Raw genomic sequence first — 16,280 nt, 5'->3', positions numbered from 1 at the left:
TCCTTTGTGTTGTGAATAACATTTCACTCTTTTTCTTCATGTGCCACAGGGTAGCACGCGTGCCTTTGGCTGCCAACTCCTCCCGATTAACGTAATTTACATTTTCAATGTGTATATTTTTATTGATAAATATTCAATGACAAGGCTTGAAGCCCAAAATTAGTCAGTATATATACAAATATGTAATTAGTCAAAAATGCAATGGAACAAAAATAATGTATTATGGAATTGTTTGTAATATTAATAGGCTTTGGTAATGTGGAGAAGCCTGATCATTTACTTCTTAAAATCTATTAGCTCATCGAAACATCTAACATATAATATGTAGATTTGATGTGAATTTCATGTTCTAAATACATATGTATGTATATATGCATACGAAGTTGATCATGAAAAGCTTTTTTGTAAATGTTATCAGTGTTAATATTTGGCAAAGTAGTGTGTGCATGTGTTCACATAACTTTTTTTGCAATAACTGTAAATTTAAGATTATATTGTAAGGTAGTTTTTGGCACAACATGCCAGTATTATGCAGTATAACATTTTTTTAAATTACGCAGGTTTAATCAATATTATGATGCAACATTAATTCGATGATTTGTCAATTTATGTAATGACCTGATTAATATGACTTATTAAAATTTTGTAAATTCTTAGAATGCTCAAAATTTTGTGATGTGCATAAAATGAGTGAATCGTTAATGTTATAACTAGTCACTGGACCCAGAAGGTGCCGCGTATTGTTCAAAGGTTGTAAATGCATTGTTAAAGGTTTGCCGAACCTTTTTTACAAAGGATTTACAACAATGGAACAATTGATAGCACTGTGACTATCTTATCTCTAGTTATAACCCATTTGGGATGCACCATGTTATTAATGCATATAATAGATATGAAAAATGCTTTACTCATTGTCAGCCAAAAAGGAAATTTGTAATTACACATCTTGAATGAATTTAATTGTTCACGTACGATTATCTCCAACTATTTCAGCTACAGGCAAAAAATACATGTATTGATAATGAAAATTGATGTTATTTTATTTAGAAAAGTGTTCAATATGCTTTATATTACTATATCTTTAATTGTAGAATTTAAGACTAACGTAGTTAAATTTTTTTTTTTATGAAAATGTGATCTCTTTATCTTATACAAATTTCATATTTGTATGTATTTTAAAAAATTTACAATGTATTTATGTGGTTTATTTTAACAAGTAATTTTATTTAATTTAAAAAAATATATAAAATTCATTATGAAGATGGTACAGAATTACGAAGATTAAAAGTGGCATGACAATCATTTTATGGAGCAATTGATTATTAATGAAACGGGGTTCATTGCTGAGTTCGTCTTTTGAAAGTTAAGATTAAGAATTGATAGATGCTTGCTTTACAAATATATTTTTAAGATAGAATGTCCATTTAAATTTCAAAATTGTTGCACTCAATTGTAACTAGAAAATTTTCAGTGTTCAATAATATAGAATTCAGTTATAATGCAAATCTGATGCGCACTTGCATATTTACGTCTGATAGCAGCCACCAGTGGCGGCTCATCCATATGGTCTGTGACTGCAGCCCTCCCAGTACAGCATGTACATATGCATGCTATTTTGGTTGTTCATGTGGGCTGCAGCCTCCCAGTATGGTTCATATGCATCCTATTTTTTTTTTCATTCGATCAACGGTATGGGCAACGAGCTACTACACCCCCCCACTGAATTCTCATGAGCTGCCACTGGTTGCCATACTGAAAACTGTTTTAATAATGCTTTGCAGCAAAGTGTGCACTGGGCCTAATAGATCGCTTTGCAATTCTAATGCGAAGTTATAGTTTGTAGCAATATTCGATTTAACGAAAACCTTTATTTATCACAACTGTAGTGCCTAATTGGTGATATGCTTTCATATATGTATTCAACATGCCAAATAAGATGTTTATTTATGTATAATAAAATAAAAAAAATCTAATTGATTTAAATGTTTTATTTAGTGCTTATAATTAGTATTATAAAATTAAGATTTCAATCGTGTGTCAGACACTATCTTCTTTTCCGTCCAATGTTTCTCTTATTGGGATTCCTTTGACCTTTACCTGCAGACGGTTTGGCTCCTTTTTTATTCTTCTCTACTTTCGATCGTTTTCCAGCCTTTCCTTTGGCGGGTTTTTCTTTTCTCTCTTCAGCGCGTCTATGGAAAATAGTTTAATAATTAAAATACGACCAATTTATTATATGTATAAGTAGTAATAAATTTTCTTTGACATACTCTGTTTGTTCTTGATGCATCTGTTTAGTAGCAGCTAATTTCAAATCAATTTTCGGTTGTTTCCTCATCAACGAATTTACAATTTCTAAATTGGATTTTCTCTCTGTTGCCATATCGGGCATATGGGCTTTTCTCTTCTTTCCGGCCCCCGAGACCAAAGCAGATACTTCTTTACCGTGAGCATCTTTCTCTTTAGGCAACTTCGGTTGGAATTTTCCTGCAGATGCTGTAGATGACCTAGCTACAGTAACAGCAGCAGCTAACTAAAATTTGAAGAATACATGAATTAACCGATAATCTCTACCATACGAATGGAATAATATTGATATTTCATTAAAATATCTCAATATGTTACCTGTGATGCTGTAGCTTTATCCGATGTTACAGGAAATCCAACTCGAGGAATTTTAACTTTCTGCGCTCTGGCTATATTTTTCATTCGTTGAAGATCATTTTTAGCAACCTTTTCAGATTTCTGATCTGTCTTTTTAGCAAACATATCAGTCATTGGATCAACATGACTTGGAACCTCAACCACCCAATCCTTATTCCTTTGAGCTTCAGCTCTTTTATAACTGTTGACAAAATAAATTCAAAATTATTACATGATTAACCTGCATAATGAAACATTAAAAAATATAAAAATAGTAGAAGTTGCCATACCCATATAGCGGAACCCATTTTTGTAATTGATCATCCCAAGTGGCCTTATCCTTCTTTTTCTTTGTAATTCCTTTCTCTTTGGCAAATTCTTGCCATTTCGTGAGAGGCTTTGGTTTGGGCACTCTCTGGGCTCTGGGTAGAATATACTTGGGTTCAGGCAATGTCACAACAACAGTTTCGTCTATTCTTTCAGTAGGCAATTCCCATATCTTATTAAATAAATATTGAGTATTATCTCTAGTTAAATTCAGAATGTAGTCTTCTTTTTGAGACCTAAAACAAAAAAGTTTCAAACTTAAATATTCAATAGTCATTCATTTACGTATTATGTTAAAGACGACGCTTACTGTAATTGCTTTATATCTAAATCATCGTTGTCAGCAAGTAGAAGAGTTCCGATGTCAACGTAAGGCTCCACGTGTTTGTGGACAGAGACAGATTTGTAAGCACGATTCGAACTTTTTCGCAGAGCCTCCGCTACTAAAGCAGCCTCCATCGCGCGAGTTTAGTTAAAAGTACTAGTTGTATATCTCCTTGTGCGCACTTAACTTCAGATACAACTGACACGCGGTCAACAGGTTATGTATGCACTGACAGCCCTCCTCGACTCGATGCTTATCCACCACTGATCATAACAACGTGAAATGTCGCCATATTCGTTTGTTTCTTATTTTTTATACAAGTTGAATCTAGGTTTAATAAACGTATAAGTGTAATATTTAAATCTAAGAATGATTAATATGTCCTGGGAAGTGTCCCGCATTTAGATGTGTAACCTTTTCAACATGTTCGTAGGAGTAAAAAGGTGTTGGTTTCTCTTGTTTATGGATAGATAATATTCTCCGTTTCTTTTTTCTCAGGGGTGCTTTGTCTTGGTTCGGTGATTATTCCGCAAAAAGCAATCTCGCGCAAGTCACTAAAATCTCAATCACGGAACATCTGGCACCCAAAAAAATCCATTAATCGAAAGCTATCCACGCGAAATATTGTACTAATGAGTGCCGGATGTTCCGTGATCGAGATTTTAGTGTCTTGAGCGAGATCACTTTTTGTGGAATAATCCGTTTACCTTTGTCTCTTACCGGCTGCAGTTTACGCAGATCAGTTTTTTGTTAGCAAGCCAGTATTGTATCTGTGCTTTTCATGTCATGTTTATATAGACATATAAAGTGGAGACAAAGTTAATAATATTGATTATATGTATATTATGGTACTATAACTACATATACATATATAGTAGAGATATATAGAAATTTGAAGTGCAGACAAATGAAATAGTAAGGGGATTTGTTTATATTACATCTCGGCTATTTCTTTTAAACACACATTGCAACGAAAAATATCTGGTCACTTTAATCTAAAATGTATATCATTATAAAGTGACCATACATACATACGCACTGGTTTTACCAGTACAGATTACCAGGTTTGATTAGTTCGACTAACCAATCCAGTTTAGGATTATAAAATCAAGAATTATTGATCAAGTATGTATGTATATGAATCCTCGAAAAACCAGTCTAAAATCAATTTAATCGATGTATCTTAGTTTTAATTTTATCAAGTAAATTTTATTGGGTTCGGTGATTACATCCCAAATGTGAATCGCTACCAGGATAATCGCAGCTACGAAAATCGCTCGCCCGGCTCTCCTGTCCCACAGAAAACTGCCCAAATATTGCTCAAAACTGTCCAAATCTCGTAAAAACAGCATTTGTTAAGTTATATTTGGGCCGTTTTCTGTACGGCAATTTTCCTGTGCGACGGGAGAGCTGTTACATTTGGTTTGTTACCTGTTTACCATTTTATTAATTTAAAAGATTGATTCGAGAAATGATGAACTCGAGTAATGATTGGTATGGGCACTATTATATAGGTCTAAAATCTGTTGTTGACAGTCGTGTTGACAGTTTTGACATCGTGTCAAGTGGTGTGTATTGACTGATGTGGTGCCTTCAGGCAGATGGATGGAGCGCAACGGAGGGGGAGGGAAGCGAGCGGGTGTGGCGCCTGAGCGGGGGCGGCCGAGAAGGGCTCCAGCGGCGAGTGGGGCGCCGCCCCGATGTCGAAATATTCATCACCGGGGACAAATCTATAAGTCGCGAACATGCGCGACTTGCCCTCAGCCAAAACAATTCTCTTTCGCTGACAGATCTGGCCTCTGCATACGGAACTTTCATAGCCCCAGCTTCATCACCACAGACGCAGTTGCATAAATTAGATCCACAGCAAGAAACAACTCTGGCTTGTGGCGATTTAGTGCGATTCGGGGCCCTACATAACTTGTGGAGGGTATCTAAATTAAAACTGGAAACTTGTACATCTACCTGCAAGCTGAACGCTCAACTGTTAGATGCACTCAAATCTATGAGCGTGACAGTAATGCCGCAGTGGACAACTGATTGTACTCACCTTACCATGTCTTCAATCACTCTCACCCTCAAAGTACTTTCAGCTTTGGTATCTGGAAAACCGATCGTCACCGCATCCTTTTGGAGCACCTGTTACGAAAATTTTCAAAAAGACGTGCCATTCCCAGATCCTGCCGATTATCTCCCACCTATATCTGAACCGACACTCAACCAACAGACGGCAAATTTTCGAGTCGACCAAACCAGATGCAAAGTATTCGCCAATAAACTCTTCATATTCGTTTCTCGTTCTCAAATGGAAAAATACGGCTATGTAATAAAAGCAGCGTCTGGTAAAACTATCTTGTTAAACGATGCAAAAATGTCAAAGTCTCAACTATGTTCGGCTTCAAATATCATTGTACAATGCATAATGGAGGAGCTTTCGCAAGATTCGCAAACTGTGAAGACGGTCTTTGATGAAATCGTTCAATATATGAAAACAAAAAATTTCAGAGTGATACCCGAGGCAGAAATTGGACTTGCGATATTGTGCAACTCCTTAAATAAATATTGCAATCCCAATTTTAATTTTAGCGCCGAAATATTAAAAACTCCGGGAGATATCCTGCAGAAGTCAACAAGCAAATCGGTTGAAATTCTTGCACCAGAAACACAACAGTTGTCACTTTCTATGTATCAAACTTGCTCCAAAAAAGTTGAAGAATCTACTGCAAGTTCATTAACACATTCAACTCGCTCTAATATAACAACAGATCTTTCCCCAAAGGAATTTACTTTAATTCCCACAGTCGAACCGATTAAAAATCGTAAAACACAAAGATCTCCAACATTCGAATGGGAAGAACCTCCCAGGAAAAAAATTGGAACCCAATTACTGGCGAATACAATCACTACTACAAATAGAAATGAAAAACCTGGGAAAAGTACTGATGAGGATGAAAAGATTTTCAATTTTGTGAACATTGAAAACATAAAAGAAAATCCAAAACGTAGCATGGACTTGAATATAAAGTCTAAAATTAACAATAGTAAACGAAAAGCAAATATTTTGAGTGTCGATGAGGAAGATTTGTTTAATTTTGTTGAAGATGCACCATGTGAACCGAAACCTCAAGCACCTAATAAACTTAAAAGATTTTCCCTTGAAGATTTGGCATCAGAAAAGAAAAAGATGCGCTTTGAAAATGATGTGACTGACAATAGCTTGAATAGCAGAACTTCTGTTAAAAATAAAAAGTTTGATAGTTTTCGTTGGATATCATCCAAAGAACCGTCAAGTGCGATACAGCCCAAAATAGAGAAAATAGAAGTGGAATCGAATGCAGATCAATCGATTGAAAATCAAATGAGAATGTTGGAATTGCAACCAGCAGTTATAATAATAAATAACAACCTCATTAAAAAAGAAAACGAAACTTCAAATAGGTCTGATTATTTAAATGATACCAGAAGTAATTTCAAAAAATTTGTCAAGATACAACCTTTGAATAAACAAACTGAAGTAATATCGCGAAGCAAACTGTCAGTTTATGAAAGTGATGGTAAAAATCTCAGCAAAGAACTTAGAAGTAGATTTTCAGATGACGAAGAAGACGACAACGACCAGCAAACTTCGCTGATAGATCGTCACATAAGAAGCTTGAAGTCGAGCTCTAAAAAAGTGAGAAGATTGTAAGTCGTATTTATAAAATGTAAAATTTACTCCACTGTGTAGAATTTACATGAATTTTGTAATACTAAAATGTTTAATGTAATTGAATATAATTTGATATTATAAATTCACATGTATTCTTTCAATATCATATACACAAATAAAACTCGCCATCAATTAGGTAACAATTTTTATTAACTTGGAAAGTAAATTTTGTTATACAGGTAATTTCAATTTGAATAAAAAAGACACCAATCATCATACAAAAATTTATTATCATAAAATAAACAATTTACCATCTCCAATGCTTAACACGCGACCTTCTTAGAGCTTTTAATGCATACATAGCTCGTTGTTGAGTTTCTGTTTTTAAATTATGTCTCTCTTCCCTTTCTGCTAATCCAACCACTTTATCATGTTGAAGAGCACTCTGTACACCAGATTTGGCAAATAATTTCTCAAGTACATAATTATCTTGAACTTTTTGTGATTCTGCAGAGTCTTTTGATTTTGTCTTTTCACTTTTTCTGGATTTATCATAGTCCAAACGGTTCTTTTTATGTTTTATATTGGAGACTTTACTTTTATTCTTATGTTTTCTCTTTCTTTGCTTAATTTTGCTACTTTCAGAATCTTGTTGATTATTTACAGTTTCAATATTTACATCACTAATGCTAATGTTATCACAGATCTTTGGAATTTCTTCATTTTCTTCTGCCGCATCTTCATTTGTATCAAAAATATTACATGGACTTTTATATTTAGGTTTGGAACACATATTAACTATATCAACCTCAGATAATGCTGCAGCAAAATCTAAATTTGTTTCTTTTTCATTAATTAAATTTGTTGGAGGTTCTTCTGGAGGCGGGGGTGGCAGTTGTAATTTGCGTTTGTACCGTTCTCTTGGATCTTCCGTTGTTTCTTTATCTTCATTTTTCTTTGTACTATTATTGTTGGATATTTTTTTGCTTATTTCTTGCGCTAATCTTTTCATTGCAGCCATTTTCACACTAGAAAATGAAACTGCGCCATTTAATAGTGCTTTATCATTTTTTGTCTTTTTATCAGGTTCTACTTTGGTATGTTTGAAGATATTGGCTGTTTCTGTTGAACCACTTTTATCAGGTTCTTCTAGACAAAACAGACCTTGGAGATTACTCGTTTTTAAATAATTTTTCTGATTGGGATCTAAGAGGACTTTATTGCTTAGTAATTGTTTGAATACTTGTCGTTGGTAAATCTTTTCTTCTATAGTACCGGCAGACAATAATCTGTAAACTGTAACATTTCTAAGTTGTCCTATGCGCCATGCTCTTTCTTTCGCCTGACTATCAGTAGCTGGATTCCAATCTGGATCATAAATGATGACCCTATCAGCGCCTGTTAAATTTACACCCAGTCCACCAACTCGAGTCGTAGACAGAAACACCAAATAACTATCATCACTATTAAACAACTTAATAAGTGGTTGACGTGAACCAATACTGGTGGCACCATCCATTCTCAAATATTTGTACTCGTGTTGTTCTAAAAACTGTTCTAATATACAAAGCATAGCTCTCGATTGTGTGAAAATTAAAACTCGATGTCCCTGCTTTTTCCATATCCTCAAGAGTGAATTTATAACTATCATCTTTCCAGCTCGGCGCCAAAAGCCAAACGATTGTTTTACCAGTTCACTCTCCTCAGGAATGTCATCGCCGATTTCATAAATATAAAGATCTGGATGATTGCAAATTTTCCTCAAGGTCGTTAGACCCACAAGAATCCTAGCTCTCATTGGATCTCCAATACGCGATTCTTTATCTAAAATACTTCGAACAGTATGCCCACTTAAAAATGACTTATATAAATCTTTCTGTTCGTCTGTTAGGCTACAGAATAATACTTGTTCACTTTTTTCCGGCAATTTAATGTGATCTATGACGTCATCCTTCGTTCTTCTCAACATATATGGGGTTATAGTATCTTTTAAAGCAATAGCTAAAGACAATGCTAAACTTTCTTGATAACTCGTAGCGTTACTGTATCCTCCTTGTGTAATTGGAATGGAAAAATGTTCCATGAATGCTGGTAATGACCCCAATAATCCAGGAGACATGAAATCAAAGAGAGACCAAAGCTCTTGAAGATTATTCTGCAAAGGAGAACCAGTCATGACAATTCTATGTGACGTTTTTATCCTTCTGACGGCTTTACTAATCTGCGTATCTGCATTTCTTATTTTATGTCCTTCGTCCAATATCAAATAATGCCAATTATAATTTTCCATTGACGGAAAATGCTTAGCGATGCCTGCGTAAGTTGTAATTAGAACACCATTAGTAACATGAATTTCTCTGATGAAGTCACTCGGTGAGCCTGTGAATGATCCAGATTGATGCAGAACTGCGACACGCACTGGTGGCCACCATTCGTGAAAATGCATAACCCATTGATGTAATACTGTAGCCGGTGCCACTATAATGCAAGGACCTAGGCCACCCCAAATGCTTCTTCCTGAAAAACCGATAGCTGCAAGAAAAGCAATCATTTGTACAGTCTTTCCTAAACCCATTTCGTCCCCTAAAAGTCCACCAGTATCCATTTGATGTAGCTCCCACAGCCACTTCACTCCCGTCTTTTGATACTTGTATAGTTTCTTCCATATGAAATGGGGTAGTGCAAACCCTTCATCAATCTCGTGAAAATCACCTTTCTCTCGAATATATTTTGAAACATTAGAACAATCAGCATCTTTTGACGGGCTGGACATAAATGAAGCTTTCCATTCTTGAACTCTTGCTTTATATGTATCAATATTTGCATCGTCTACGTACTTTTTAACCTTTGTTTGTTTTCTATTGAAAGAACACTTTGAAGAGCTCGGCTTGTCTATGTCCTCTTCTAATTCTCCTTCAGAAGGGCAATATTCACTACCCGAAGAATTACATTCGAAACTAGTACTAGGTTCCTCATTGGGAACTACGCTATTGGAGGTGGTCGAGACAGTCAAAATAATAGGCGATTCTGATTTTTCTTTCGTAGTTTCACATTTTTTATTTCGCTTGTCTGATAACCTTTTCTGATCCTCTAAATATTTGTTGATATCCAGCATATTCGAAAGCGATTGGTAATTTAGACAAGAAAACAAGTACACATTGATCTGACAGATTTGGCCTAAATGATAAAACATACTAAAAAATTTATAAATACAATAAATGACATCTATTAGTATTTTTGTTATAGTATTAATCCATTATTAAACTCTAAAAATTGAAAATATTATCTTTATAATTAAATTTTCCAAAAAATCGAAGGCTTTCTCATAATTGCGATATTATATACGGTTACCTGACAACTCGTTCACAGATTTTTCGTAAACCGAGGATGCGCCCCAGGCATTACGTATACGGCCATCTCTTTCTCACCCCGTCTGTTCACCCCCGATCTTGTTTACTATGCCATTACGTATGCAGCCATCTCTTTCACAGACCATCTGTTATCGGTGAACAGATACGTAATCGGTGAATAGATAGGCCGTATACGTAATGCCTGGAGCGCATCCTCGGTTTACGGAAAATCTGTGAACGAGTTGTCGTGTCGCCATTATTATATACATATAAGCCAGCAGCATAGCTCGGTCGTTAAGCTTCTGCTTAGCGTCGAGAGGTGCCGGGTTTGATTCCTGGGCCCGGGCCTCGAATGAAAATCAATTTTTCAGAGTATGCTGTTGGTCAGACCTGGATTTGTGACTCCAGGTTGATCGTTTCCTATCAGAGTTTGCCAATTTTCTCTGATTTCATTGTTGAAAAAATTGCCTAAAAATCCTTCCTACCTACTATGTCACCACTATTTGAAGTATGATTGATGAACAATCATTGATGTTATGGGGGATGAACGAATGAGACGACTGGCATGTTGAATGCACGTGTTTTATTTATGACAGCTGAAGGCAGAGTGAGTAGCTAACTTCGAACACAATCGAGTTGGTCCCCACTCGCAGGAAGGTGACCAAACTCGACCATGTCGTATAGCGAGCCGCTACAATGTATAATACACTAGATCCACCCTCACGATTTATACTGGTCTCCCTTTTAGCGCATGCAAAATACATGGCGCATGCACAGTTTCTCTCAGTAGGTAGGTAGGTACAGCTGCGTCGTAGGGAAAAAAACCCAACTTCCCCGCTAATTAAACCCCCGGCACCCATCAGTTAGTGAAGACAAGATCTCCGATCAAAACCACACGTCAGGGCCCATATATGTGTATTATATATCTATATGATGTAACGCGACGTTCTCCCGAGTGTCCCTTCAGTTGGTAGCGGTAGTAATCTTTAGGTTGGCACCAGTTACTTTACCGCGCCAACAATACACTCCTCTCGAGAAGTATCGAGACGCGCTCTCTCTACAGCCAGCCGCCATCCGGGAAAGACCTACCTCCAGCATCTCCGCCGAGCGTCTTCAGAGACGCCCAGAGATCGCCATCTTGTGTCCACACGAGGCAGTACGGAGTTTGTCTCCTGCCTCCCCCCTCCCGCTGCTGTGACCCGACCAGCGGTGCTTCAACGAGAAGGCGACCGCAGAGCCAGTTTCCCGAGCCAGGAAGCTGTTATCAACGCAGACGACTTGCAGTCAGGAACCTCCCCGACTATATACTTATGTATATATATAACTATCCCAAGGTTAGTCCACGTTTCTACATAACTCGACTCTTGGAAGAATAACGACGTATAACGCCCTCTGCAGAAAGACGCGTGAAAATCCGTTAATTACAATGTACAATTCATAGATGTCTCGTTAATTTGCGAGTTTTTCAGTGTCTCGTGATTCAACGACTTTGCAGCTGATAAAAATGCTGCATTTGTAATTTGTAATTGGCCAGGAAGGCGCATTGTGATTTACCTGTAAGGCCTTCCTGGTATATATGTAAAATAAATAAATAAATATGATGTAAATAAAGAAATGTTTTGCAAAGGACAGTGGCTAGCATGAAAAGTACCTATTACGGCCAAAGTGCATATGGTCGTAATTGTACGAGTGTGTGTGTGTATGAGTGTGGCCGTGCGTGGGCGCGCATGGTGTGTGTGTGTGTGTGTTGCGTGCGGCGAATCGGCGGCCGGTGAATCGGTGGCGCGCGCTCTTCGAAAGGCGACCGGCGCCGCCTGAGCGCCCCCTCCCCTTCGCCTCCTCCTCCCCTTCGCGGCCAGGTGAGTGCCTCGACGAGGTCCTGCTCGCGATTCGCAACTCGCAACTCGCGCGTGAGAGTGTTTTCCGTTGACGTACCCCCGCCCCCACCCCGCAGCCCCTCTCGCCGTGTCTCCATTCTCTGTTTCCGTCTCTCTCTGACGCCATGGAGTCTTCGGCGTTGCCTATGGCTTATCTATCTTACCTCTCCCTCTCGCGTCGCGTCCAACGCAAGCTCGACTATTTTTATTTTATTTTTACTAGTTTCTTTTCCTCGCTATCTCCTTGTGTCAAACTGGTATACAAAATCATTACGTAAATAAATCGGTGCGTATTTGTCAAATTTAGGAAACATACTATATATAAATACACACTATTTATCCTATCTGGACTATTGAACAACTATCATGCATATCATATCAACGTGCATATCATATTGTCTATTCCCAAGTAATTATTTAAAAAAAAATAGCTGTTAATAAATAAAATCAAGTAATAAATTTTTCATTTGTTTTATATTTGTAAATATCAATTTCTTCTTATATTCTATTTTATAACCTTTTCCAAATATTTTAATACTATAGTTTAATTATGCAATGTTCTACATATTTTGTCATGCCTTTATTCTTTACTTTTTAATTTGTTTTCCTTATATTTATCTTTTTCATTTTTGTAAAAATCTATTATTGGACTCGGATGTTACATATACTATTTATTTACTATTTGTTTTTTTATACATATTTATGTACATCCTGTCTGTTGATTTTTCAATAAATAAAATAAAATAAACATTTTATTTAAATTCGACTTTTATATACAGATACTATTATCAAAAGCTCTATTTTTTTTATATGTAAGCAATAAGATGTTTCAAGTTGCTAAAAATTTTATTTAAAAAAATGTAAATTTTTATTCATTGTACATAATGATCTTGAGAGATTTAAGTGTTGTTTTAAAGCATTATAATATTAATTGATTATAAAAATTGGTACTTTCCATTTCCAAAGACATTTCTTTTAAACATGATGTATATTTTTTCAAAAAATTTTTATTGCGTCCAATAGTGACTCAAATACGTCATACATTCTGACAAATTAATCCAACTTCAAATGATGATGGATTGTTCCTCGGTGTCGTTAATTACACCACCGTATTTAGACTCAGCGCTCCGAGAATGGACACCAAGGTGCAGATCAACCGAGTTGTAACAATGATTGACTTTGAAATGTTCGAATCTAGTTTTTCCAATTCTTTAAAAACATTTGTGTCTCCTGACACAGTCCTCCAAAAATTCAATATTGAAGCTATCTATGAGTAATCTCTTGCCTCCTAACTTCCATTTGGATCGTTTGTTAAGATTGTATTTCTCGTTTAGTTATTCCAGTAGATGATTTTGTTTTTGGTTGTTCAACAATATAGGAAATGAACGGCCTTTATTATTGGTAGACGACTGCTGCCAAACCAATTTCCACGTTGAATGTTGACTTTCTTTCGACAAGACAATTAAGGCAAAAGCACACTGAATCTTATGCCATGCACGTCCGCGGTACTTCCAACTGGGAAAAGTATTTCTTCAGGTCATTGTTAATTCATAGAATCTTATTATTTCAACAAGTTTCTCGTACATTTCTTCAAATATGGGAATCACTGTCAAACCTATGCCAAAACAAGGATAAAATATCACCGAAAACACTCCAAGGGATGATTTTTGGAATGGATGCTGGGTGATTTTTTAGACGTGCAAAACTATTCTTAAAAAAAAAAACACGTGCCATGTGCCTCTGTGTTTTCGCCTTAAAAGCTTCATTTCATGTTTTCTTACACAGCATCCTCGCCGGCAAAATTTCTCTCTTTCGTAAGAATGTCAGGACATCTTCGGTAAATGGTAGAGCAAATAAGCTATTTTTTAAATCCCAAAAAAAAAATATATATATAAATAAGTATATATTGTTAAAAAAAAATGTCTCCAGATAAAGGAAAAGTACCTATAAATTTTTAAAAATTTAGTTGATAATAATTATGTATAACATAAACTGAATGATAATTATGAAGTGTATATTTCAGGTTGAATTCAAATCGAAGAAACCATGGCGGGTCGTAAAAATCGCCCAAATTTAAAAGTACACGTTCCTGAAGAAGCTCCTGCCATGTAAGTTCCCATAGTATATTTTTGAATGTTTGAAGACATTCCTAATTTAGTAATAGATATACTATTAATAGCAACATTATTTCCAGCACTCCACCGCGAAATTTAGACAAACAAACTACCATCACTGTTGGCGACAAAACTTTTACGGTCGTCGCTGATGACTTGGTTAAAATATGTGATCTCGGCCGAGGTGCTTATGGAATTGTAGAAAAAATGCATCACGTCCCCAGTGACACGACGATGGCGGTTAAGGTAATTTAATTGATTTGATTATATGATTAAATGGCTGTAAATTATTCTTACTTGTATTATGAATTTTTTAGCGTATCACAGCTACCGTGAACACTCTCGAGCAGAAGAGATTGTTGATGGATCTAGACATATCCATGAGATCGAGTGCTTGCCCTTACACCGTACATTTTTATGGTGCCTTATTCCGGGAAGGCGATGTTTGGATCTGCATGGAAGTGATGGACAAAAGCTTGGATCAATTCTATAGCAAAGTATACAAAAATGGAAAAACAATACCTGAAGATATACTCGGAAAGATTGCATTCTCAGTCATCAGTGCACTAGATTACCTATACTCGCAGCTGCGGGTCATACACAGAGATGTGAAACCGTCAAATATACTGATCAACAGAAAGGGAGAAGTGAAAATATGTGACTTCGGAATATCAGGTTATCTTGTAAATTCAATCGCAAAGACCATCGACGCGGGATGCAAGCCGTACATGGCTCCTGAAAGGATAGATCCTCACGGAAATCCTGCCAATTACGATATAAGAAGCGATGTGTGGTCCTTGGGCATAGCTTTGATGGAGCTGGCCACTGGGAAATATCCTTACAGAATTTGGGGCACTCCGTTCGATCAATTGAAGCAAGTTGTCAGTGATGATCCACCTCGATTACCCGCTGGTCAGTTCACAGTGGAGTTCGATGATCTCATCACCAAGTGTTTGCAGAAGAAATATCTGGATAGGCCGAACTACAGCAGTCTCCTATCACACCCCTTCTGCGTCACTCACGGGACCAAAGAAACTGATGTTGCTTCCTTCGTTCAAGAAGTTCTAGACTTGCCAGATGAAATTTCTTAAAGTACGTTTTGTTACCCTCGTGTAAAGTAGGTTCTGAGCGTGTTGTGTGAACGAATTATGAATTTATGCTTAAAAGAACATGTTACTTAATTGATACTACATACTAACAGTATTCTAGATGCCAGTTGTTATGTTTGATTCACATACATATTTTAATACAAAAATTTAAATTAAGATTTATTTATATGCATACTTTTATATTAAAGAAACATCAAACTAATATTTTTAAAAGGTAATGTTAATCCACTACTAAATCTTAATAAACTAAATGAATTTTCTATTTTATATGGATGAATTAAATAATGAAATCAATGTATATTTTGGAATTAACGAGTGGCTGTTTGGTTGTGAAAATAACCTTTCTTAACACTGCCGACCGCTTGATTGCACAATTAACATATGACTGCAATTTTCTGGCGAATGCAGTTAAATTCTAAAAACTTATTTTATAATTAAATCAGCGGGGACATGTTTCAATGGATATTGTATATATTATTTTTTATTATCAAAGTAGATTTACAAGGATGCCAATTATCGAGGTCGGTCAGTTAAGTGTTATACCAAATTCTACGACAAGATGATAGCGAAGAGTCAAATATAATATCTAAACGCCTCAACTAAATTATATATTTATAATATGTAATTTAACCACTTAGTAGCATTAAAGTTTTATTGGAATTATCTATTTATTTAGTGTATAAAAAGTAATTGGGAAGTATATTTATGTTATATTAACTTGTCAAAAACGTTTCATAAACATCTTGACAGATTTAAGTGCAATTGTTTGACACATTTAACTTAATTCATATATTTATATATACATATATATATATATATATATATATATATATATATATATATATATATATATATATATATATATATATGTATATATATATACATG

The 16,280-nt window shown here is 35.8% G+C and overlaps 4 protein-coding genes across 4 annotated transcripts; 2 read left to right on the top strand and 2 right to left on the bottom strand.

Annotated features, from left to right (window-relative positions):
* Positions 1-1,676: 1,676 nt before the first annotated feature.
* Positions 1,677-3,675, bottom strand: LOC143911416 (ribosome biogenesis regulatory protein homolog). The gene is made up of 5 exons (XM_077430299.1): positions 3,281-3,675; positions 2,934-3,206; positions 2,626-2,845; positions 2,271-2,533; positions 1,677-2,192 (listed from the first exon to the last, which is right to left on the bottom strand). The coding sequence occupies exons 1-5, from the start codon at positions 3,427-3,429 to the stop codon at positions 2,045-2,047; spliced, it is 1,053 nt and encodes a 350-aa protein (XP_077286425.1). The 5' UTR covers positions 3,430-3,675; the 3' UTR covers positions 1,677-2,044.
* Positions 3,676-4,803: 1,128 nt separating this feature from the next.
* On the top strand, positions 4,804-6,983 carry nbs (nibrin). Its single transcript, XM_077428779.1, has one exon. The coding sequence runs from the start codon at positions 4,878-4,880 to the stop codon at positions 6,981-6,983; it is 2,106 nt and encodes a 701-aa protein (XP_077284905.1). The 5' UTR covers positions 4,804-4,877.
* A 4-nt stretch (positions 6,984-6,987) lies between these two features.
* LOC143910347 (DNA excision repair protein ERCC-6-like) lies at positions 6,988-10,134 on the bottom strand. The gene has a single exon (XM_077428778.1). It carries the CDS (start codon positions 10,057-10,059, stop codon positions 7,252-7,254), a length of 2,808 nt encoding a protein of 935 aa, XP_077284904.1. The 5' UTR covers positions 10,060-10,134; the 3' UTR covers positions 6,988-7,251.
* Positions 10,135-11,977: 1,843 nt separating this feature from the next.
* On the top strand, positions 11,978-16,209 carry lic (dual specificity mitogen-activated protein kinase kinase lic). The gene is made up of 4 exons (XM_077428846.1): positions 11,978-12,153; positions 14,195-14,279; positions 14,366-14,531; positions 14,603-16,209. Exons 2-4 carry the CDS (start codon positions 14,218-14,220, stop codon positions 15,374-15,376), a joined length of 1,002 nt encoding a protein of 333 aa, XP_077284972.1. The 5' UTR covers positions 11,978-12,153; positions 14,195-14,217; the 3' UTR covers positions 15,377-16,209.
* Positions 16,210-16,280: the final 71 nt, after the last annotated feature.

This window comes from Arctopsyche grandis, chromosome 4 (genome assembly GCF_051622035.1).
Source record: "Arctopsyche grandis isolate Sample6627 chromosome 4, ASM5162203v2, whole genome shotgun sequence".
Lineage (NCBI taxonomy): Eukaryota > Metazoa > Arthropoda > Insecta > Trichoptera > Hydropsychidae > Arctopsyche > Arctopsyche grandis.
The sequence above is the reverse complement of the archived record's forward strand: the minus strand, read 5'-3'. Positions and strand labels throughout refer to the sequence as shown.